Here is a 26,953-nt window from a genome sequence, read left to right as displayed (position 1 = left end):
TTTGGAAATGCAAAATGCTTAACTAAACATACCCAACGGGCATAGTTCTGATCCTATGCCATTTTTGATTCATCTCACAACTTTTCAGTCTTTTTGGGTCCAAAATCTCATGTGTGTACCACCATGTTGCCCTAACAACGTGCTGCTAATACAATCCAAGCAACAATGGCTCTCCACCACTCCTGATTTCCTCACTTTTGGGACTACTGGAAGTTACGAGTGCTAAAACATCTAAAATGGGGAGCAAAACTTCAAGGGAGTATTCCCCTCCAGGACGCCCCATCGTTGATTTTATTAGAAGAAAACATGGAGATAAGAAGTCTTCAGAATTTGGTGCATTCAGTTTAAAAAATGTTCATGCATTGGAAAACAAATTATGTGAAATTGAAGTCGAAATGAGAGAAAAAATAACATTTTTGATCAAAAAATTAGAAAACATCGAAAATTACAAGGAATGTTTAAAAATGTGGAAAGACGAAGCTGAAGTCAAAATCAGAAAAACTATGCACAAGCCTCTTCTCTTTGAAGATGCAACTGAAATGTGTGAGCTGAAATTGCCCCACTCGCAGAACTCTTTGTCTCAACAGTTGACTGTACTGAAGTTTGATCCAGATCTGAACAACCCCCATCCAACCTGTCTCTCTGATCCTTCACCAAATAACTCTACAACGCAGGACAGTAATGGACACGTGAAAATACAGATGGAAACAAGCAAAGTGAGCCGTACTGAAGAAGACACAATGTACTCTATGCCAATGGTTGAAGTCTCTGGTCCACAAGGTTCAACATTAGTTTTCCGCCCTTGGATTTCTTCTGAAATATCTGCAGCATCTCAACATCTGCCCAATCCTACAGCATCAGGTCAGACTTTTGCATCACTTTTTGTCAAGATTTCAAACCTACTATGAAAGAACTAAGGAGAGTATTGATCCTGAAAATGAAACCTACTGAATGGCACAAAATAGCTGATCAACTTCAAAACACTGAACTGCGGAGTCACGTGGGAGCACCGAACAAGATGGTCGCCTAAGTGAGAACTGCCCGTCAAGGCCCTCATTTTCATCTGAATTCACCATCTAAATTCGGCTTCTTCTTAATGAACTATTAATGTTCAGTGGTCATAAGTGGTTTTCTGCTGGATTTGTGATTTTGGAGTAATGACGACTAGAACAGCGTCTGCCAAACACGGTGCTACGGCTAGCGGGGCTAATCCCAAATCAGCTAGCCAAACCACGGAGCTAATTGTGTTAGCTGAAATGCAACAGTCTTTACTAAAAGCCACGGAGGAAATGGGGAAAGTTGGGCAGCTTTTGACGAGCTTACAAGTAGAGGTGAACGAAGTGAAAGAAGCTAACAAGGGGATACGGAATGATGTTGACCAGGTCATGGTTCGGTTGGACGAAGCGGAGCGCCGTATTTCTCAGTTAGAGGATGTTAGGCGTGTTCTATCAAAATGACGACTGGATTCGATCAGTTCAAATCTTAAAAGTTTATTCCCCTGACAGTTACAATCTAATACAGGACCCGGGGTCATATGATCTATCCCTCGTGTGTGCAGCAGGCGGTCTGTCTGCTTTTCCCTGGCCCCGTAACATAAAAATATAACATGAAACATGAATATGCAAATATTATGTTGAGTAGGTTGTCGCCCAGGTTCCTCCCTTCGGCCTCGCTCATCTCTCCGGGCTGCACCAGTCTATTTTTCCGGCCTTGAGTCTCATCCGACCACCCTGTAAAGGAGCGTCTACAGACCCCAATAGCCTTCCCCAATTCATATCACACAATATTGCTTTTAGCATAGTTTCAGTATTATCACAAGATGCTCCACTCTAGTATAAACATCGTGGCTGTCAGGCGACATGATTCACCTCCTACAATGTTGCCTTAACTCGGTTAAAGGAGTTTCTGCAAGGGACCAACTGTCTCCCATAATTCACGTTTTACCTTTAACCTAATTTCAGTGTTAGTAGATGGTATTCAACTTTTAGTATGGTGCTTGTTAGACAACCTCCAAAAAGATACAACATTCAAAGAATATATAAATTCAGTATAAAAATGGTGATTACATAATAATATTCAAAACTTATATGATTTCAGTATCAAAAGATATATATGTATATGTGATGGCCCTAAGAAACTTTATTCAATCAATATGCATTCCATATTTTTGATATATGTGTTTGTAATGCAACTTAAAAGCTTTATTACTTGACATACCCTTCATTTCCCCCTTTTGACCTCTTCTAAGAGGTCACATCCCAGAGCAAGGTAACATCACGTGGCAGCTGGTCCCCTCCGTCATCCTCCATACTCAACAAAGGATACTGTCCCCTCAGTGCAAATATAACAAGCACGGCGACCAATGAAGTAACCAATGAGACAACCAGACCTTTCCATTTACCCAATACATTATTTAGCCACGTATTCATCGGATTTTCCACTCCAGCTGCATCGTGCATCTCTCTAGACAACATGCACAGTCCTTCTAGAGCCTTGGTCACCGACCCATCCGGAGCTGTGTTATTAGGAATAAAGGTACAACATTGATCGTTAAAAATATGACAAACCCCCACTTTTTCTGCGAGGAGCATGTCTAGGGCCATTCTGTTTTGGAAAGCTACCAAGGATGTTGGGTGAAGCTGATCGGCCAAACCTTCTACTGCGTCCCTCGTTAAGTTACTAAACTAAGCCTAAGCAAATTATAGTAAATATAATTGATGGCGTCCACATTTTTGTTTGGTGTGATCGGGAAAATTGCAGCAATTAGAGGTATATTTTCAAAGCCGGACGCTATTTGGTCCGCTAAGTTATATTCATCCAGGACCCCTCTAGGAATGCCAATAGCATCAATATAAGTGGGGTTGTTGTGGTCCAGGAGTTCTGGCATTACTGAACGCTTAACCCTCTGAGGGTGGGGTAGAGTCTTATTAAGGTGTCCCCAGAGGGTGATGGGCATAATTAGCCGCACCATAGCACCAATGCCCGTAAATTTTGCCTTCAACTTGTACCTCAATTGCATGTCTCCGCACAGCCAATATAGATCTCCCCGTATCCTGGTGTAGGGCACTGGATTTGGCAGCTGCACCACGTGTTCACACCAGTCTTCTGGAAGCTCTCCCCACTGCAAAGATTCATGATCGCCTTTAGTAGAATTGAAACAGATATGATTAGCTCATACTGGAGTGAACATCGGGGGCTGCACAGGCTTTTTCTAGAGAGGGTATAATTTGGACAAGTCAATACATATTTCATTCTCTTTAGTGTTATTACTGTCAAATAGGTTCAACATACAATCATACCCATGATGATCGTCTAGGTGAATTGGCGCAGGGTGGGTCTTTAGAGTCGGTCTGGCCGATGAGCACACAATACAATCTGTAAAGTTGGTCACTTTGTATAGTTAACACTGGGGGGACAACCCCTTTTTTTAACAGGGCATTTGGAGTCTTGCAATAAACAACGGAACATAAATCAAATTGGAATGCAAGGGATGGCCCCTTGGTGTCCTGTATGGTCATTTTGACATACTTATCACATTCTGAGATTGACCGTGGGTCAAGTTTTAGGAGAATCTTTTCCACATTGGTTTGTACATGTTTTTGATTTGCTTCCCAGAGAAGGATGGCGAAGGCAACCAGCACACCCACAATCAATATCACTACAATTCCCCATTTCCCCCTTTTGCTCAGGGGGAGCTCCATGCAATCTAAAATAGCTGTGCGTGTGTGTGAGTGTACTTAACCTTCCACCAGGACGTATTACCAAACCATGTACAGGAAGGAGAGACCAAAGCCGAACACCACACCTGGAGTTTAAAACCGTCGAACGTCACCGGAGCAAACAAAATACACCTATGGAAATATGTAAAAAGAGAACAAACAAACAAACACCAAAGATTCAAGGGTCCACCGGTCTGGTCTGTGTTAGATGAAACCACTTATGGCCTTTGCCTTCCAACCGGACAGCCCTGTCGGTGTGAGCAGTCACTCTGTATGGGCCAGTCCAGCATGGTTCAGACCACTTATGAGACAGAACTTTCAGATAGACCTCAGAGGGTGGAGGCAGAGCAGCCTCCTTGGTGGACACCTCCAGCCGTTCTTCCGACACCTGAGAAGAAAAAACTAGATAACAGATGCCGCAATTGATTCCAGTATGGCTTGTACTGGAGATTTGGAAGGGGCTCCTCTTCCTGTGGTACCAATGTAGCCCCTGGCCCTGGCATCAAACGTCCAGTGAGCAAGTCATAAGGAGAGAAACCAGTAACTTTGTTAATAGACTATCTCACTGCCAGAAGAGCCAGGGGTATGGCGTGGAGCCAATTAAGCCCTGAAGTCTTAGCCAATTTGTCTGTTAAAGTGTTCAGCCCGTCCTTGACTTTCAGGATGATACACAGAACCAAATTTATGACACAGACCAAGCATTTTTTCAACCTTTTGAAGAGCATGGTCGTGGAAATGTGTACCATTATCAGACCTAATCAGAGCTGGAAAGCCATGAGTAGGAATATAATGATTAATCATGACCTTGATCACAGAAGAGTATCCTCGCGGTTCACAGAATAGGCTTCAGGTCAGATACATTCTAAGCTGTTTTTATTCAGTTTAGGTTAGTTTACCATTACCAGTCACCAGGGGGTTCTCAGAGACTCTGGACCTGTTGGGAGAGAACTATAGACTTAAGTTAGTCAGTGCTTTGTAATCAAGACCTTATGAATTTGAAGATTTTTAAGGACACTTGTTTCAGGTTGGAGAGGAGTGTCCATCCTTTTCCTAATTAAGATCTCATGTAAAGAGAAATCAAGAATGCTGGCTGTGGATCACGTTGCCATCAGCGCTAATGGCAAAGCATCCAACCATGTCATTCTGGTAAAGTTCATGTTTTATTTCCCCATTTGCTCAAGTGATGAGGCCCCCCTCTATAAAATATAGCCATATGTAACAGTCTGTCAATTGTCAGGTGGTCTATTGTGACACTTATTTGTCCTGTTGGTTACATATTTGGTACATATTTGTCATATCTGTGCCAGTCCAAATACTGAGCTCGAGTCAATAACCTGCCAGTGTCTATCAGTTCTATTGAATGTTCAGTTGTTTGTACAGTGCTGGTGGTAAATCCCTTCTGTGCCTATTGAGAGGCATCAGTGTATATAAGATGCCATAATTACTGCCTAAACCATAACTGTCCTTTGTTAATGTTGTCCAGTTTAATGTTGTCCAGTTTAGCTGTATATTATATCAACTGCAACCTCCTCGTCCAGTTTAGCCTTAAGTTATATAACCTGCAACCTCCCCCTTTTTAACAACTTTATTTTATCTGATCAACATTCATATACTTCAAACATTCATTCACAGCAATAATTTATTCTATTTGTAAATACTTAACATTATTTAAAACCAGGTTTTGATTAAGATTTAAATGGGACTTATTTCTTTAAGATTTTTCCTAGTGTTTAATTATCTTTAAATTTAGACACATTCATACTGCTGAACATTTTGTTTTTCATATGTCAGATGTATTGAAATGGGTTTATTGTGACTCCCCTATTTAGTTGTTGTTATTAGCTCAATTGTTTTACGAGCATTAAAAAGCCACTGTTTTATGTTCTGATAATATAATTCAGTTTAAAATACAAAGTTCAAACACATTTCAGGAGCAATAACATTTTGATCTAATAGAAGGTATCATAGTATATGAACTAAACATTTACACCAAACAATTTAAAGCCTTTCAGACACCAGCAGTCTCAAATTTCACACATAATATAGCTACATATTTCTTTCCACATTGGAAATTCTACTGTTTAAAAACTTTGGTTTCTAATTTTGTTAATTGTGGCCATTCTAAATGCCATTTCAAATGCGTTGCATATGCAGTACGTAGCAGCCCCAGTTTAACAGCGCTAATGTACAATGAAAAGAAACAGCCTAAATAATGTTATATTGATATATGATTATTTTCAGGAATGGAGGAAAACTATTTCAAATAAATGAATACACTTCTAAATTTTGAAATTAAGTTAAAAAACAAAATCTTTGACTGTGTGGATCTGAGAACAGGCTCCAGTCATGAGTGCCCAGGTAAACACAGCCCAAACGCAGCAGCAGAGACAGGTTTATGGGGCCTTTAGAGGAGCAGCAGAGCACTTGAAGCTTTTGATTCAGTTCATTCATTTGTCATGTGACCAGTAGTGGAGGAGCCCAGTCCACAGATGAGTTTCAGAGCCATCAGGACTTTCTTTGGTTTTAGTTCAGTTCATGTTTCTCAGTGATGCAGCAGCTATGTTTAGACAGTCTTTAGACAACAGCAGAGCAGAGCCAGTCCAGGTCATGTGACCTTTCAGTTCAGAGCTGGAGCGATGCACCCAGAGCCACTGCACTCGGACCACGCCCACCCAGACACAACAGGCCAAAGACCCACCTCAAATCCACTTCAGTCAAAACTAAAATCTGTTTATCTTGCATATACAAGTTGTTCATTTTCCCCTGAAAAAATGTGTAAACAGTTTGCATAAGAAATCTGTATCTATATTACAATATCCTAAAGTTAAAGTGAGGAATTTCCAATAATTATAAAGACATGGTTTGAATTGTCTACTTAAATTTCAGCATGATCTAATTAAACAAAAATTCTTCTAACGTTTATTTGAATGCTAAAATAAATCTTTACTGTCAGATGAGTTTAAAACATACTGCTCCTTCTTTGCATTGTACAAACATCATCAACTGTGGCACTTTAACCACTGGTCTTGTATCATGTAGGTGCAGTTATACTCAAGTTTAATTATATTGCTGGGATCATTATTTAGTAAATTGCTTTCATTTTAAACCACTCACAGAGGCACCAATATGGGATAAAGTGTATTTATTCATCATTTATCATCAGTACAATTTTGTTTGACATTTTTGATCATGGGTTCAGATTGTATTTTATAACTATGTCTGTTCATTTGTTCTGTGTCCACATTTCATTCTTTAGCTCGATAGAGATAGTTACAGATTTTCTGAACTGCAGCTTTAATGTAGTCACAAGCAGCACTGATAGTTATTACACAAATCTCTCATATTTTAGACTGAATTATATTATGATATAATCTAATAGTACAACAATATTTTAGTATAATAATATCTTGTCCTAGGATGCCTCCAATCTGCAACTCGTTTGCACCCTTTAAAAACTCTCCCACTCTTTAAACACTGTCTTGCTCAGTTTAAGAACTTTCCCATTACTTTAAAAGACTTTCCTGTCACTTTACTATGTCTAATACAAGTCTGTCAGTCCATGTTTCTTTTGTCATAGTAGCGGTACAATTATGTTTGTACATTGTCAATTCTGTCCGTCTCTAAGTCTGATTTACACACCTGTAATTTGGACTATTGGGAATGAAAATGTTAGTTTAAACATAATGTATGGATCCAAACCTTTCACCACACAGAGGTCCCACCAGATTTGACCTTGTCCACCCAACGCAGAGGCCAAGACGTCTGTGCGGGGTGGGGGTTCCAGCAGGACATGTGTGATTTCAGTTTTAAAGACTCGACACTTCTAGACCCCAGGTTTTCACCTTTATTTTCTCCTCCCCCAAATGCAGCCAGTCTCTGCTCCAGCCAATACTCCATGCGGTAAAGGCTAAAAAAGAGAAGTCAGAGACCCAAGCCACCCACAGTGATTCCAAAAGAAGAAGTTCTGTCCCTGCCAGTTTATCCAAATATTGCTCGGCTGAGTGGGTCCCAAGCCCAGGGCCCCAAGCCCCCACAGTCCAAATGTCTAGTCAGAATGCACACTATCCGTCCATGTTGTACTGTATTATTTCAACTCGGTGACCCTAAACCTACACAATTATAAGAAAACTCCACCTCAGACCGTTGCACCTGCCTGGTATAACTCACTTAATCACACAAAAAATCTTAGACACAATCAGCTCACCTTGTCGGGGAGCGGCACAATTTACTGGGTTCTCAAAAGACTATACGTCTCCGCGCACAATTTCTCTTATCACATAAACACATACATTTTCAGGTCACCACGCCAGGCAGTTCACGGTGGGTCACAGGACTCTAACCTGAACGCAGCCGTTAACCTTTTGACCAGGGACTCTAACCCCGTCAGCAGGACTCTAACCTGCTTTAATATCAGGACTTTAACCTGATATAGGTCGCTGACCTTTTGACTAGGGACTCTAACCCCATCAGCAGGACTCTAACCTGCTTCACTATCAGGACTTTAACCTGATAGAGGCCGTTGACCTTTTGACTAGGGACTCTAACCCCGTCAGCAGGACTCTAACCTGCTTCACTATCAGGACTTTAACCTGATAGAGGCCGTTGACCTTTTGACTAGGGACTCTAACCCCGTCAGCAGGACTCTAACCTGCTTCACTATCAGGACTTTAACCTGATAGAGGTCATTGACCTTGACTAGGGACTTTAACCCCGTCAGCAGGACTCTAACCTGCTTTAATATCAGGACTTTAACCTGATATAGGTCGTTGACCTTGACTAGGGACTTTAACCCCTGTCAGCAGGACTCTAACCTGCTTTAATATCAGGACTTTAACCTGATATAGGTCGTTGACCTTGACTAGGGACTTTAACCCCGTCAGCAGGACTCTAACCTGCTTTAATATCAGGACTTTAACCTGATATAGGTCGTTGACCTTGACTAGGGACTTTAACCCCGTCAGCAGGACTCTAACCTGCTTTAATATCAGGACTTTAACCTGATATAGGTCGTTGACCTTGACTAGGGACTTTAACCCCGTCAGCAGGACTCTAACCTGCTTTACTATCAGGACTTTAACCTGATAGAGGTCGCTGACCTTTTGTCCAGGGACTCTAACCCTGGACTCTAACACATAAACACTTTCAGGTTGCTACATAAACATACCTACGTCTCAAAGATTATACCAGGCAGGGCAAAACTCTCAATTGCATAACAATCCAAAACACACCAAATTCACCGAGTTGTGCAACACATAAGATCTAAATCTCAACACATCCTCTGGTCAGATAAAAACCTTCAACAGAACTCAACAAAAGTTCACCACATCATATGACCCCGGGTCTGCTCTTGTTATGATATTAACACTTTTAAAAGAGAAAAAATATATATATGCTCACCTTATCTGGACCGCTCTTATACGATAATAGCGCCTTTAATACATGTTCACCTCCACTGGGCAGCACCTCTCTCCTTAATTTTGATATGTCCAATAGCAGAAATTCGGTTCTTTATCACAACAGGCTTTCTGTTCACCTTTCAGAATTGACGGGCGCCCTTGGAGAGAAGTCCCGTCCAAGCGGAGGCGCGCGGAGTCCTACTCCCCTCGCGCAGTTGTCTCACCAATTGTTAGGCGTGTTCTATCAAAATGACGACTGGATTCGATCAGTTCAAATCTTAAAAGTTTATTCCCCTGACAGTTACAATCTAATACAGGACCCGGGGTCATATGATCTATCCCTCGTGTGTGCAGCAGGCGGTCTGTCTGCTTTTCCCTGGCCCCGTAACATAAAAATATAACATGAAACATGAATATGCAAATATTATGTTGAGTAGGTTGTCGCCCAGGTTCCTCCCTTCGGCCTCGCTCATCTCTCCGGGCTGCACCAGTCTATTTTTCCGGCCTTGAGTCTCATCCGACCACCCTGTAAAGGAGCGTCTACAGACCCCAATAGCCTTCCCCAATTCATATCACACAATATTGCTTTTAGCATAGTTTCAGTATTATCACAAGATGCTCCACTCTAGTATAAACATCGTGGCTGTCAGGCGACATGATTCACCTCCTACAATGTTGCCTTAACTCGGTTAAAGGAGTTTCTGCAAGGGACCAACTGTCTCCCATAATTCACGTTTTACCTTTAACCTAATTTCAGTGTTAGTAGATGGTATTCAACTTTTAGTATGGTGCTTGTTAGACAACCTCCAAAAAGATACAACATTCAAAGAATATATAAATTCAGTATAAAAATGGTGATTACATAATAATATTCAAAACTTATATGATTTCAGTATCAAAAGATATATATGTATATGTGATGGCCCTAAGAAACTTTATTCAATCAATATGCATTCCATATTTTTGATATATGTGTTTGTAATGCAACTTAAAAGCTTTATTACTTGACATACCCTTCAAGGATGAAAACCGCCAGTTACGCAAATCTGCAGACAAGAGTACCAAGAAATGCGAGGAGCTTCACCAGGCCATAGAAGATGCAGCTAATAGAGACAGGAGACAAAATCTGCGTTTGATCGGTCTAAAAGAAAGGATGGAAAACGGCAAAGTAGAAGAATGCGTGAGGCAGATAATAGCGGAGGCACTTGGGGTTGAGCTTGACCGCACGCAGTTACAGCGGGTGCACCGCACCTCAGGGCCGGTGCCGGAGGACGACAAACCACCCAGGCCAATTATTATGCGATTTCTGAGCTACTTGGAACGAGAACGAGTGCTGGCGGCCGCTAGAGCGAAATATAAAAGTAAGGAGGTCATCGTGTTGGAGGGGATGCAGGTTGTCTTTTTTCCCTGACATGACAAGAGAAACCGCGGAGAAACGGAAAAAGTTTACCGACGCCAGACGGAGGCTTCACGAGCTGGATGTGCGCTTTACCCTGGCGTACCCGGCAGAGCTGCGCTTCACATGGAGGGGCAAACGGATGAAGTTTACTGATCATTGTCAGGCTCTGGCATTTCTAAATAGCGGTGGGCATGAAGATGAGGATCCCCAGGAGTAACGTGGCTTCTGGGCTAAATGGACAGACAACAGTGAGTAAAAAAAAAAAAATCACTCCAGAAAGCTATTAAGATAATATGATACCACTGATTCAGAAAAAGTAAGAAAATGGGCATTATTTCATTTTATAATTTTTCTTTTATTATTATTATTATTATTATTATTATTTGATTAATTTTCTTTTGATTTATATATAATACAACTTTATTTATTTGTTTATTTTTTACTTATGTATTCATTTATTTATTTATTTTGTGTGTTGTAATCTTTGAATTTAATTTATTTATATTATTTTTACTAACCATTACCTTTATTGATGCTTAGAAGAAACACAGAGGGGGACGGGGGCATCAAGGGGTGATCATTCGTGTGTCTCATGGGTCGTGTTTATGGGAGGTATTTCTCTAAAGTGAGAAGTAGGGGGAGGGTTGAGTTGTTCATGTTTAGGGGTTCATTTTGTTTTTCTGTTCCTAATAAAAGTTCTATGTTAGTTTTTTTTTTTTTTGGTGTTTGTAACATTATGACAGGCTCAACTGGCATTTATACAAGAAACACATTTATTGGACTCAGAGGTGCGTAGACTTAAAAGAGACTGGGTGGGGCAGGTGTTTCACAGTTCGTACACTAGTAAAAAACATGGAGTTGCCATATTAGTACATAAAAAATTGAATTTCACCATGGTGAAGGAGCAGAAAGACTCAGATGGCAGAGTAATATGTTTGGAAACAATAATTAATGGAGTGAAAGTTAATTTATGCAATTTATATGGCCCGAACTTAGAGGATGCAGTTTTTTTCCATAAAATAAACAAGATGATAGGGGACATACCAACAAGTAATACTATAATAGCAGGAGACTTTAATCAGGTCCTGGATGGGGCTCTTGATAAAACTACTTTTTCTAAAAGCAAGTCAAAGGATAGAATGGCTATTGAATTGATGATGAAGGATCTGGGCCTGGTGGATATATGGAGGCTGGTCAACCCCAAAGAACGAGAATATACATTTTATTCTCACAAACATAAATCTCACTCCAGAATTGACTATTTTTTAATTAGTAATAATCTCATAGAAAATGTTTCGGATAGTTTCATAGGACCAATTGCACTGACTGACCATGCTACTGTACATATGGGTTTAATCCTGGAGCCGGACCTGGTCAAAAAGAATAGGTGGAGATTAAACGTTTCTTTGTTTCAAAGCCCTGAGTTTAGTAAATTACTGGAGAAGGAGATTGATGATTTCTTTGAGTTTAACATGGGTTCAACAGAAAGAATTGGTACAGTTTGGGAGGCATCAAAAGCCTATATAAGGGGAAAGATAATAGAATATGCCAGTAAGAAAAAAAGAGAACAATTAGAAAGAGTAAAGATAATGGAAGTGGAGCTTAAGGAGTTGGAAAAGAGGCTTTCAGAACGTTACGAGGTGGCAACAATGAGACGTATTTGTGACCTAAAACTGCAGATTAATGAAATATACAATAAGAAAGTAGAATATGCTTTATTTAGGTTGAATGCTAATTTTCTATGAGAGTGGAGAGAAAAGCTGGAAAGCTTCTGGCTAGGCAGCTTAAAAAAAAGGAGGCGAACTTCACAATACCTGTCATTAAGGATGAGTCAGGAATGATTAAGACTAACACTGGGGATATCAACAAGGTTTTCTTAACATTTTATAACAAACTTTATGGGTCACAGGTTAAACATGATCTGCAGGAATGTGACAATTTTTTCTCCAAATTTAACTTGCCAAAGTTAACAATTGGACCAACGGACAGATCTGGATAGTCCCATAACAACTGAAGAGGTGAAAAAGGCAATTTTCCCTTATGAAAATTGGAAAAGCACCAGGATTAGATGGGTTTTCCATCAGAGTATTACAAAAAATTTGCAGATAAATTGGCCCCTGTTTTGACTGAGGTGTTTAAAGAATCATTTGATCTGGGAAAGATGCCAGGGACTTTTAATGAAGCTCTAATTTCTTTAATCTACAAAAAAGATAAGGACCCTACAGATCCAGGCAGCTATAGACCGGTGAGCCTAATCAATGTGGATTGCAAAATCCTGACAAAAGTTCTTGCCCTCAGAATGGAAAAAGTATTACCTCACTTGGTTCACACAGATCAGGTGGGATTTGTGAAGGGAAGGACATCATCAGGTAATGTTAGAAGACTCCTGCACCTTATGTGGCAAAATCGGAATAATCTTACCCCTGTGGTTGCTCTGTCATTGGATGCCCATAAGGCTTTTGACCGAGTAGAATGGAACTTCCTTCAGTATACACTCAAGGCATTTGGATTTGGGGAGGGCTTACTTAGGTGGGTCAGAGTGATTTATTCGGATCCTAGAGCTGCAGTGTTAACAAATGGACTAATCTCACCTTTTTTAAAACTGGAATGTGGAACTAAACAGGGAGACCCACTAAGCCCCCTACTATTTACATTGTTTTTAGAGCCTTTGGCAGCTGCAGTTAGACAGGACAGTGGTATTAAAGGAGTGGTGCAGGGATCGGAAGAACATAAAATGTTCTTGTATGCTAATGACATATTGCTTCTTATTAGGGACCCTTCCTCTTCAATTCCAAATATTCTGTTTACAATTGAGACTTTTTCAAAATTATCAGGCTATACAATCAATTGGCAAAAGTCAGAGGCTATGCCAGTCTCAAGGAATTGTTTTCTAGCTCACCTTTCTCCATTCAATTTTAGGTGGATCCCGGTTGGTATGAAATACCTTGGTATTAAACTTTGCCCAGAGTTAGCTAATATAATCCCAATTAATATAGAACCACTGCTTCAAAATTTAAAAAACAATATAGATAAGTGGAAGCTACTGAACCTTACCCTGTGGGGTAAAGTCAATACTATTAAGATGCTGGTTGCCCCACAGTTCAATTATATTTCAATGATGGTACCTATAACTATTAGTAATACCTTTTATAAACAATATAATGCATTAATTAAAGCATTTCTTTGGAATGGCAAGAACCCGAGAATAGGTTTAAGAAAGCTCTCTGCATTGAAGAACATGGGAGGGCTGGCACTCCCAGATTTGGAATTATATAATATTGCTTTTGAAATGAACAAATTATCCAAACATTGGAAGAATCAGGTAACGGATTAAGGGTGGGTTGGAGTTGAAAGGTCATTGGTGGCTCCATTTAATATCATCCAACTGCTTTCACAGAAATCTAAAAGTGAATTACAGCAAAACCCGATCATACAACATTCTCAATGGGCGTGGACCAGGGCGCATCAAAGAATGGGAATCTCTCCATATAACAGTGCTACTCCTCGGTTTGGAATAACCCAGCTATACGCATAGGCAAGTCTCCCTTTTTGTGGCAAAAATGGTTGATACAAGGAGTTCAAAAGATAGAGGATCTATACAGGGATGACAATTTCTTGTCATTTGTTATGCTGAAAGATACATTTAAGTTGATAGACAAAGGGGATTTCTGGAAATATTACAAATCAGAAGCAGTGTGAATTCCGTTTTTTAGTTTGAACCACCTGCAGAACGAGAATGCTCTACAGGCCAGGCTGAATTTGCCAGTGAATATGCAAACTGCATCATTGTATTATAAGATGCTTTTAAATAACCAGGGTGCAATATGTGAAGGCTTGAGATTAAGTTGGCAGAAAAGATCTAAATATTAAGATGAGTGAGGATGTGTGGGATGGGGTGGTTTCAAATGTAGGCTTGGCTACAAGAGATGCTAGAAGTAAGCTTATTCATTATAAAATTATTCATCGATTTTATTTTACTCCATCAAAGCTACACAAAATGGGCCTGTTGCAGAACAATAACTGCTGGAAATGTAAAACCGAAAGTGGTACTTATCTTCATGCCTTCTGGGAATGTCCTGTGGTGTCTCCATTCTGGACTGATGTTATTAAAAATCTGGAAAAGTGGATTGGCCTACCTATCCAGCATCACCACAGATGTGTCTTTTGGGAGATAAGTCTCTCCTGCCCTCTGGATTTCACATGGACATGTACGGATTGGCGGTGGCTGGTTTTATTGTGGCCTGCCCGGCTAATTCTGAGGGTCTGGAAAAGCCCCCACGGGCCACGGATTGAGGACTGGTTTTGGGCTGATGACAGAGACTGCTGCATTTGAAAGACTGATCTCAAAAGTGAACAACACCAGGACAAAACGAACAGGATATGGAGTCGCTTTTTGTCATTTGTGGGGAGTAACAGCTCTGCTGTACAGAAGTAATAGACTGATTAATGTGATCAGCTGTCATATTTAGTTTTTTCGGTTTGTTTTGTTTTTTTGTTTTTTTTTGTATTTTGTTATGTCTTTTGTTCTTATAATGAAAATGAATAAAAACTTTAATGACAAAAAAAACAAACACTGAACTGCGATGCAATCATGTTGATTGGAAACATGACTCCAATGCTTTGTATAGAGAAGCTGTGAATAACATCTGCACAGCTATCACAAAAGCCTTTCCTGCCTCTATCGATACTGACAAAATCCAATCCTGCAAACAAAGAGACACTGAGGACCCTGAAGAGTTTCTCACACGTTTAACAGAAGTATATAACACCCACAGTGGATTTACAAGACCTGATCACATAGGTGTGACTCGTGATGTTTGGGAAACTTATTTGTGTAACTATTTCATTAATGGACTAAAAACAGACATTTCTTCAGCTGTGAAGAAAACCTGCATTGGCTGGAATGCTGCTCGCCTAACTGAACTGAAAAGACACGCCACACATGCATATGAACAGCTAAACAGAAAGAAAATAATGAAGCAAGAAAGAATTCAGAAAGAACTGCATATGGCAGCAGTGACTATGTACAATAAGACCCAACAACATGAAAATCACCGAGTGAATTCACAATTACATACACAAATACAGACTCATCAGCCAACACATAAGCAGAGCAAATATGGGAGGAGAGCCCATCGAAAGAACAAGAGAAGATTTTCCAATGAACCTTGTTTCATCTGTTGTCAAGCTGGACATTGGAGACGGGAGTGCCCTCTACGCCATAAGCCCTCTGCATTTTAAAGGTGCACGGGTTTAGTTGTGCTACTTTTTGCTTTGTATAATATCTAGTATTGGGACATACTTGAATTTATTCTCCAGAGTGAGGTTTAGGAGTCATTACAATTAAGTACCAAACAGTCATGGGTGAAATTCCCCTCTAGTTGTAACTTGCTAGTAAACAGTCAAACGGGTGAAAGTCCCTGCTATTTAGCGAACAGTCACTAGGTGAAAACTCCCTATCTAGGGTTACTAACTGGTAAAAGGCAAAAGGGTGAGAGTCCCTGTGTAGTTGAGTGTAAGGACAGATGAACTTTTTTCATGAGGGAGAGTAAATTCAGAAGAATGAAGATATTATGTGATAGCAAAATGCAGACAAATGTAAATTTACGTAATGTCAACAGTATGCTCTAATTCACTTGCAATGTTAAGTGTGAAAAAAAAGAAAAAAAAAGTAAAGAAAAAAATGAAAAAAAAAATCTGAAAAAAAGAAAAGAAAGAAAATGGTTAAGTACAGAGCATGACACAAGAAGTGAACTGTGCATTTGTGTGTCCTTAGACCTGATCAGACAAACTGTGTGGTGTGAATTATGTGACATCAGAAAATATGTGTGTAACAGCTAAACCATTGTAAACCGTGTCAACAAGAAAATGACAGGATGCAGTTTCAACTGATCCACTCATTTTCTACATTTCTTTGTTTCTTTATATTTCCTTTTTGAAAAATGTTGAATTTTTTTTGTGTTTTTTTGCATCATCACTGCAGTGAGTTTAATGACATTCATGTCCTAAGAAAAGTCCAGCTGATACCAAAAAAACCCTCCTCAATTGTAATTAGGAAGAAGAAACCAAATTCTTCCACAAATTCCCAAAAATCTTAAAGAGCTCTCTTAAAAACAAAATGAAGGCCTAATCAAAGCTAATAGTGATCACAAATCCAAACTGACTTGACTGACTTGACCATCCTTGACGACTAAGCGCCTGCGATTTCGTTAATAATTTTTTTTGTTACAGGAGATGCGGATGCTGCATAATTTCTCTTCTTTTTTTCTTTACATATTCCTATGAAATAATCACACAATAACAACAGTAACAACTAACCAATAACAGTTTTGGGCTTCACAAAATGTTTATTCCAGCAACAGTAATTTGACTGTTCTCTTGCAGCAGAAGACAACGAATCCAAAATTGACACATGTATATATAGATATATAAATGTGTCAAAGGGGGATATTACAAATTTAATTTTAGTTTTCAAAACTGGATTGTGTGAAAAAAGGTGTTATCATTTAGAGAATGTTCCATTAACTATAAGACCTGTAACCTGACAACATCTGAAGCCGGGGATAAGTTTCCACCTGGACTTGAAACAAAAACATCTCTTGAGCTGGAGGACACATGGTCTTCTCCTGGGCAGGAGGACACATGGTCTTCTCCTGAGCAGGAGGACACATCGTCTTCTCCTGGGCAGGAGGACACATGGTCTTCTCCTGGACTGAATCAGACCTACATCATTAAAACCATTCTGCTGTTTCAATGTCACCGGAGAAAAACTTCAGAAAAATTCAGCTATTCACTTCTTTTCATGTGACTCAGAAGAACTCGACCTGTTCCTCTTGTCCCCAACCACAGCCCTGAAATCGACACATGGGCTGAAGGACAACTCCAGAGACGAGCTGTGGCCAGAGAGACGCCAAGCTGCGTGCGGACGGAGAGTACAGCCATGTGTGGTCAGAAGGAGGATAAAGGGACAGAGGACAGGTGATGGGAAAGATTTAACTGAACACCGCCACCATCATGTTAAAACAGCAGTCACTGTCTGACTACAAATCATATTGGATAAGGACAAACTGAACTGAACACAACAATGAACTGTTGAATTTCCCTCCATCTCAGTCAACAACAATGGATCTGTTTTGGATCCACAATAATGAATGTTTTTGTGCATGTTCTGTTTGTGATGATTGTTTATGAAGTATGATTAATGAATAATCAAAAGGGAGAAAGTGTGATAGAAATTTAAGTATAGTCATGTTGTGTATTTTAAAAGCATTTAATCTGTGTCAGTCTGCCAGACCCAGACAAGACATTAACATGTGTGAAGCTCTGTCTCCATCCCACAAGAAACTCGTTGTTGTTCTACCTGTCTAAGTGTAAAAGTTCATTATCATATGGGTGTGAAACAAAGTCACTCTGCTTTGAAATGTATGTAGCATTGTCATTCTGGTATAAAATAGTCAGAGCTCAGATGCTCGGGGAGGTGGCTGGTGGGTGGTTCGTTGGGTGGTTGAGACTTGGACTTAGAGGGAGAGGGGAACTGGGGGAGAGGCCAGGAGGCTACCAGTCTGTGGCCAGGGCAGGCCTGGGCCCTGTCCTGGCTGTATCTGCTGTAACAAACAATAACCTTTTTTCCTGTATTGCAAAACTCACCGAGCTTTGTAAATGGATTACTTTTCATCTAGAACTGTAATTTTTCCACAACACCTACCCTCTGCTTAAAGTACAATGCTGGGGAGCCTGAGATGTAACTCCTTCCTTCCCACTCAATCCAACTCTCCGACCTTAATAATTCAAGAGGGTCATGCATACAAAGTAACAGTAAGCCATGGAGATGGTACACATGGCACACTAATGTATGCAAACAGTAGATTATTATGAACCCCTTTTGAAAAAACCTAACTTAAATCCTGATGAACTAGCCAACTATAGACCTATCTCTAATCTTCCCTTCCTCTCAAAAATTCTAGAACGAGTGGCGGTGAAACAGCTCTGCCGCCACCTGCAGGACAATAATATATTTGAAAAATTTTCAATCTGGATTCAGAGCTCACCACAGCACAGAGTCTGCACTGCTTAAAGTAACAAATGACTTACTACTAGCTGCTGATAACGGGCTGGCTTTAGTCCTGGTCCTACTGGACCTCAGTGCAGCGTTTGACACCATTGATCACAACATTCTACTGCAGAGGTTAGAATGTGACATTGGAATCAGAGAGACCGCCCCTCAAATGGTTTAAATCCTATCTATCAGATAGGTACCAGTTGTTTAAGTATTTTATTTTATTTTTAAGCATATCGTCTTTTCTTTTTTCTTTTTTTTTACTTCGTGCATGCCCTTATTTGTATTTGTATTTATTCAGTGTGTTTTTATGTTGCACTTTATCACCAAAATAAAAGGATTCTGATTCTGAGTATTAGTGATGGTTTTATTTTGAGAAATGAACAACTGTAATTCTGGTTTTCACCACTTGATGGCACCACGCACAGCGAGACGGTTTGCGAGAGGTCGGGCTTCTGCTTCCTGTTAGCGGCAGTAGCAGCGAGCCAAGACAACACGAAATTAATGTCTCCGCCTCACTTTGTTTATTTCAGTACGACGGAGTATAAGGGTCACCAACAAAAAAAAAGAGAAAAAAATGAGAAAAAAAAAGTCGTAGTATTACGAAAAAAAAAAGTCGTAGTATTATGAAAAAAAAAAGTCGTAGTATTACGAAAAAAAAAGTCGTAGTATTACGAAAAAAAAAGTCGTAGTATTACGAAAAAAAAGTAGTATTACGAAAAAAAAAGTCGTAGTATTACGAAAAAAAAAAGTCATAGTATTATGAAAAAAAAGTCGTAGTATTACGAGAATAAACTCAAAGTCAAAGTGGGAGACTACGACGGAGTATAAGGGTCACTTTAAAAAAAAATGCGGGCGCTACGAGGAAAAAAAGTAGTATGAAAAAAAAAAAAGTCGAAGTATTACGAAAAAAAAGTCGTAGTATTACGAAAAAAAAAAAAGTCAAGTGGGAGACGAAGCTAAAGAAGCAAAGGGAACCTTCTCCTTCACCCGGGTTTCTATACCATCTTTTCGAAGCAGGTAATGACCATTATCTTATTATAGGTATGTGAAATATTATTTTTCAAACATTTACAGTGTGGTGGCCTTTTGGCTAGTGGCCCGAATTAGTCTAGATGCGAGTGAGGCTCCCAGTAAACCTACTCGGTGCTTATGTTCTCCCTATAGCATCAGGCCGTGGGTAGTGCATGAGAGTTCTGCTAGCCAACCTCTGCGCGCACCTGGCTAAGGGACCGACTGCGGGGCAGGTCCGCTGTTTGCTCGTCACGGACAGAGGGAGTTTGTTCACATGTGTCCACACATGTATGAACAATCGTTGTCCATATGTGGTCCTTAAACTTATGGGTTCACAAGTTTAAATGTAATGGCGCATGGAGCTGCTCTTAGCCAATTTTGTCTGGTTTGTACTCTGTGTTAGACCCGGTTTGGTTCGGCATTAGAGGTTTTAAACCTGGTTTAGACAAGCCCACCGCGAGGTAAGCATGACCTCCGGGATAGTCCCGCGCCAGGCTGTTCTCGCTGACCAGGTCCAAGAAGGATGTGGCATAGAGAGCACACGTGGGGATGAGGAGCGCACGGGAACTGATCGAGCGGCCGACCGTCACTCATCACCAACACAGCACTGATCATCCCCGGAGAAATACGCTAGCTCCGTCCTTGCGCGGACAGCACTATCCCTACTATGCTTATCCGCAATTGACCCATCTCTCTCCCCGCATACAACTAAGACTAAACCGGGCAGCTCCATGCGCCATTACGAACAACACCAATGTTTTTTAAAATATCTACAAGAATACAGTAGGCCATTGTTTGCAACTGTCCCCGTGAGTTGGTCCAGTTTTGCTCAAATTCTCTTATTCTCTATAGTAGTTGTGGGTCCCCATACCAGTGCTAGCGGACAAAAGCATAAATTTAAGAATAGCGCTATTAAAAGCCATAATTATGCATGTATTGAATATCTCCATTCATCAAGGCATGTTTTTACAGTGGATTGTGGATCTGGCCATATCCAGTTTTGGAGGAAGACTTGCTTTGGATGTGAATATCATGATATTAGTAAGTTTTATGCTGTGACTAGTGTATAATTAAAAGAGACAGTAAATGGACAGATAATTATTGGCATATTTTCTTGTCTTTTACAGATCCATAATGAATGACTCAATTTCTGAAATAGTGGCATTTTTAAGAAGGCGTCAGGTCTCAGAAGAAACCATCAAATGGATTGAAGACCAAAAGGTTACTTTTATTGTAAAATGCACCCTCATATCATATGGACTATTGCAGTTGGGCCAATACATACACCTATAACAGTTACATTACAAATCAATTACTTGCCACTTTTGTTTCACTGTTAACAATGATGTCCATTTATTTTTCCAATCAAAAATGTTTGATCCCAACACTTTAATTATTTTGCAATGCTTGCAGATTGACAGAGAAGTAATTTTGCTGATGGAAGATGCAGATTTGGAGGATCACCTGCCATTCTATGGAGACAGAATTGCATTGATAAATTTTTGCAAATCTCATCCACATTCAGCCATACGAAAACAGGGACTTTTTGAGAAACTAAGGGAAAAAATGAAAGTTAGAAAGCAAACTCAAACTGGGGAAGAAGAGCCAGGACCATCTAACAAAACAAAAAAAAGAGCTAAAACCATTTAACCAAATAATTGAAATAGGCTGGATCCACACTGAAAACAAAATAACAAAGCAGGTCAGAGCAAAACAAGGAGGAGGGACAAGAAAGGTTAACATCAGCAACCAGGCAGGATTTAATGACATTTTAGAACAAGGAAAATCCTTGTTTTTTCCACAGGGGAAATCTAACAAAGGCACTGAGACTGATTTCAATTTTGATGTTTGGGATTTTAAACAAAATCCCCTACCTCATGAAATGTCTGTAGAAGACATATACAATACTGTGAAGCTACCAATACTGAGGTTTTATTTGGCAACCCAACCCAAAACAGTGATTATGGATGATGATGATGTTGATGATTATACACCTTTTGAGGGAGATGAAGAGCACCCAGAAGCTGTTAATAACCCACAAAAACTGTTACCAGAGATGCAGCCAGAGGTCTATATTTTTTCAGAGGATATGAGCACAGGGTTAGTCTATGCAGAAAATGGTACAGATTTTGCAACATTTCATGTTGATAGTTCAGTGGCTATACCTCTGGATACTTCAGATTATGCTCAGAGTATTTCTGTTTTGAATGCTACCAACTCTGACCCAGAGATTACATTTGGCCCAGACCCAACTAACAGTGAGGATTCTCTCAGTGATACGCTCATTTACCAGCCTGATGGAACGCTCCCACCCAGTCCACAAAGCATCATACCAGAGGTGACTTTGATGTTACACCATGCAAACAGCTTCAGTGAAATGATAGGGGCTTTTTCAGATGATGACATACTACGCAAAACTATTAAAGTTAAGCGTTTTCTTCCAGACAACAGACTGGAGAAGGGTAGTGGTTCAGGTTTACTCAAAGATGTCTACACTAGCTTCTGGGGAGAGTTTTATGAAAGGTGTACTCTGGGAACCACCTATAAAGTGCCTTTTCTTAGACATGATTTTACTGAAGTAACTTGGAAGGCTATTGGTAGGATCTTTGTTAAAGGATTTCAAGATTGTGGGTACCTGCCTCTTAAACTTGCCCCTCCGTTTCTAGAGGAAATGCTTTTTGGGAAGATTTACAGTGACCTAATCAAACGTTTTCTCCAGCTTTTCAGCTCCCATGAGAAAAATGTTATCAGCAAGGCTCTTGTTAACCTTGATTCTGTCGATGCTGATGAGATCACAGACCTGCTATCTAACTATGAATGCCACAGAAAAATCTGTTCTGAAACCCTTCCTGAAATATTGCTTGAGCTAGCACACAAAGAAATAATCCAAAAGCCAATGTTTGTTATTGACTGCTGGCAGGGGATTGCACAGCCACATATGCTACTCAACCCTGAAGAACTGACAAAAATGTACAGTGAGCGGAAACCTACTACAAAAACAGTAGCTGAAAAGTTACACTTTCCTGATACAATGACACCAAATGAAGCAGAGGTGGCACGGTACTTGAAAAAATATGTCAAAGAACTTAGTGAAGAGAGAGTCGAGAAATTTCTGAGGTTCTGTACAGGGTCAGATTTGCTGGTATCTGGTTTTATCAAAGTCGAATTTGTTGTTCAGACAGCATTTACTCGTAGACCAATTGGGCGTACCTGTGCATCACTTTTGCATTTGCCAGACAGCTATGATAACTTCCCAGACTTCCGCAGTGAGTTTAACGCAATCCTTGACAGTAATATCTGGATAATGGATATTGTTTAGACATGAGTATGACACTGTTTCAGTTTTCTTTGTCTTGTTTTTTATGACAAAGTAAATGTTTATTTACTATGAATGAACATTGTTTCATTTTTCACATTTTATTTTTTTTGACAAATATGCTACTGTTACGGTTCATGTTTCAAACCAAGTGTCTTTACATTGCCTCTGGTAGGCACATTTGCAACTTTTGAATGTTACACATTTTACAGAAAAGCAGTTTTATGCACTTTTGAATGTTCTATAACAATAATTAAGCAATAAATACAATGTTCAAATAAAACACTCTGCTAAGTTTTTTTCTCCTTCAAATACAAACAACTTTAGCATAACACCTCTCAGTAGAGGTGGTGAGTTCAACAGATCAAATATAGTTAAGTAGTTCATTTCTTAAATGTATGTATAGTTCCGCAGCTGTGGAGCCATTTACTGGAGCACTCCATCCATTTTCATCCATGAGGACAGTGCAGAGTTCAAAGACAGTTGGATCACATTTCGCCCTATAATACGATAAATAGATATGTTTAACTGGAAATAATAATAGGGTGTCAAATGTATCAAGCAGTTTTACACTTTAAAAATAGACCAACTTTAATGTAGCCAGTATTAGAGTAGCCTACTTTTATGGACTACCTATAGCCTACCTATCGCTGTTACTGATGTCAGTAATAGCGATAGGAGTTTCATTTTTTGGCATACTTTGTGGCGTGAATGTGCGCTCCCAAAGAGTTGAGGTAATAAAACTTTTCCTGTCTTACAAACTTAAGATGGTGGAGACTCTACTGACCTTTAAGCAGTGGTTAAGCACTCAATTTTGTTACTTAAGTAAAAGTTCAGATACCGGTGCAAAAAAAATTCAAGTAAAAGTATCACAATGAAAAAGTTTAAAAGTACCATTTAAAGTTTAACTATTTTGCGCAGATTTTGAGGTCTTATAAGGCTTCAAATGGAGTGATTTTGATATTTGTGTTGAATTTTGTTAAACATAAACAACTGAATTGTTTTTATTTGCATATTTTTGGTTGCTCAAATTATGAATATGTAAAGAAGAAACCCTCAGTCCAGTTAAAAAATGTAGTTGAGTAGAAAGTACAGATACCTGCCCTCAAATGTAGTAAAGTACAGATACCTAAAATTTGTCTTTTACTACTTTACTTTGGTAAATTCCACCACTGCCTTTAAGTAAAATACTTTCATTTAATATGGTTAAAGTCTCAGGAAGAAAATTATAATTTTATTATTTATTCTGTGTAAGCCACTTCAGTATGTGTTTTGCTGTGTGTATGTAAGCCTTCATACTTGTGAGCGGTCACTGGGCGGTCAGGGCTGTGTGGATCCAGAGGCACCTTCTTCTGGTCCCAGTGGATCTATAACAAAACAGAAACAACATGATGAACTCTGCATTATACACAATGCTGTAGAAGTTACTTTGAAAGGATCATTAGGTAGACATTACTAGCTAAAAATGTATGAAATTGTCATAAAGCGAACAATAGAAATGAGTAACCTCCAGAAAAGGTGCTATGAGCTGCTTCTTTCTGCCTTTGAAGAAGTGACCTGACAACAGACAGTGTCATGTCTGTGGGTTTGTCACTTTTAGCACATTCAACCTGCTCCTTGTTTAGCTTAAGGTAATTTTCACACATTAGTGGCTATGGAGAGACCCCAGTGCACACTACATTTGGTTCTTGACCTTGTTCACAAACCTATGACAACGTCCTTCAAGCAGACAGAGCCCTCTAGATATATGTGCACATGTTCACTTCCCCTGTGTCACTGATGTCAAGTTGATCCAAATTGCCTCGTCAGACGAACGTTCATTCATACAAATATATTTGATCTGAGCGCTTTTTGTCCAATTCCAAACACTTACTTGCACTCCGGACTGCGTAGGTCGGTCCAAGGACGGCCACGTTACACTCTCCTCCCAAACACTGTTGTTGGTACAAGTAACTAATTATTTTGTTAGTAACTGTAATTTCATGACAAGTACTATCACAGTAATGCATTACATTAGTATGTTCCTTAAAATTGTAATATATTTCAGTATTGTGCATCTGAGATGTTTTAGGCAAATGACAAGCTACAGTGGATAAACTGACCAAACACACCGCATTTCCTCATTCCTATACATTATGCCAGTGTCACCCATTCAAAATCCTCTCCAGTTGATGGTGGAGTGCCACTGTGTGCCACTGTCACTTCAACTTTTTTTTTATGACACAATCATGAGCAGAAAAACCCTACCGTGAAGTCCATGTCCAGAGTTTGTATCATGTCGTCACTGTACTCCTCCAGCAGGCACCTCAGACTCCTGGGACACATTTAGCAGTCATTATCTTCTTTTGTGTCATTGATAAAAAATGTAACCGACATAGTCAGAGATGTGCGTACTGTCCGGTGCAGGGGCTAAGTTGGCACAGGTCATCCAGAGAGGGAGACACTCCCAGCAGCTTCTTAAAAAGAGCGAGAGGAAAGGGCAGGAACACGGCGTGGAGGTGGTACAGAGCCAGCCCGCACAGCTCTCCGAACAGGAAGTAGTGCTCAAGAGGGGGCATGGCCTGCTCAATGCAAAAGCAGAGCAGGGTTACTATCCCCATTAAACCATACCTGGACTTTTGTTTTATTCACTACAGGTAACCTCTGCTGCTACCGGTCTGTTTCAACAACCTCCTCCTACTTCTCCTAGCCCCTCCAACCCTAGGAACCACAGACCAATCATAGAACACTCCTGCTACAGAGCTGAGCACCTGTGGGCATGGAAACCACATGGACATTAAATGATAGTAATTATCAGTAGATTCAAATGTCTTTTGACAACCCTATTTGCCCTCATATTTGTTTTACCATTTAGCCTTATTGGACAGGACAGTTGCAGCGTCAAATGTCCATGCCTGGCAAATGTCAGTCTCTCCTACTTGTGTTTGAATGCGTCTGGAACCTTACCATAAAGGTCAAACATCATGGTCAAACAACCATCCTTCCCAAACAACCATATTTGGGACGTTCCAATCACAGCTGCTGTGATTGGACCGTCCCAAAAGCTGTTTCTCCATCTCCGGCGTTATTTTTTTTTTCTATCTGATCTTGTCAGATCGCTGAAATTAAGCAAGCCTGGGCCTGGTTAGTACTGGGAGACTGCTGGAAATATCAGGTGCCACAGTGGGGCGCCAGTGGTAGAAAACTGCTATGTCCTGAGGCAAGACACTTCACCTACATTGCCTAGTATGAAAGTGGTGTGTGGTGATGGCCAGAGGTGGTGCACATTAACAGCTTCTGACAGTCTACCCTAGGGCAGCTGTGCTACATAAATTCTATGCATTATTATTAGTATTTTTTACTATTGTTATATGTTCCATCATTTCTTTCATAAATAGAATTTCTCTCTTAGTCATTCAACATATTTCTGACTAAACCCGACGGAGGGGTAATTGAAATGGTCACATAATGATACTGTATGACATGCTTAATTTAGAAAGACGAAAAAAGATTCAGATACGTTCCACATCTTGAGACTCACTGTAGAGGAGAACCAGGCTAGAGTGGCAGAGTCGTTAAACATGAACATCCCAGACTCTGCAGACACCACCTCATGGAAGACCAGGTGGAAGAAGTCCTTCTGGTTTACGTTGTCTTCTATGTCCATTTCATTGAAATAAACCTAAACAAAAACTTAGTCACTCTATGCAGGATTCACCCTGTAGGAAGTACAGGATTTAGACAACAATATCACGATCACAATAATAAGTTATAGTATTGCAAAAATACATTATAGCGTGTTGATAGGTTGAATTCTACCCCTCATACATGGCCACAGCTCTGTACTTGGTTCGTTCTCCCTTTTTTTTGGCACAAAAAATTAACAGTCACAGTGTGGTACTTTGTTGTTGTTAATTTGATCTGATATATTATAAAGAGGCAGGCCGAATTCAGCTCGAGTGGACTTGTCTGTTTTATAAGTCCTCCTGGATATTGAATTTAATATAAAAGTCCACAGGTGTTATAGAGCAGACAAAAATACAATGTCTTATTTAAAATATACTTGTGGCCCTA

General features: G+C 39.9%; 1 protein-coding gene across 1 annotated transcript; it reads right to left on the bottom strand.

The window, feature by feature from the left end:
• Positions 1-10,689: 10,689 nt before the first annotated feature.
• LOC117393809 (probable E3 ubiquitin-protein ligase HERC6) lies at positions 10,690-26,546 on the bottom strand. The gene is made up of 5 exons (XM_033991817.1): positions 26,421-26,546; positions 25,295-25,461; positions 25,148-25,214; positions 24,200-24,267; positions 10,690-10,744 (listed from the first exon to the last, which is right to left on the bottom strand). The coding sequence occupies exons 1-5, from the start codon at positions 26,544-26,546 to the stop codon at positions 10,690-10,692; spliced, it is 483 nt and encodes a 160-aa protein (XP_033847708.1).
• Positions 26,547-26,953: the final 407 nt, after the last annotated feature.

Source organism: Periophthalmus magnuspinnatus, chromosome 3 (genome assembly GCF_009829125.3).
Source record: "Periophthalmus magnuspinnatus isolate fPerMag1 chromosome 3, fPerMag1.2.pri, whole genome shotgun sequence".
NCBI classification, from domain to species: Eukaryota; Metazoa; Chordata; class Actinopteri; order Gobiiformes; family Gobiidae; genus Periophthalmus; species Periophthalmus magnuspinnatus.
The sequence above is the reverse complement of the archived record's forward strand: the minus strand, read 5'-3'. Positions and strand labels throughout refer to the sequence as shown.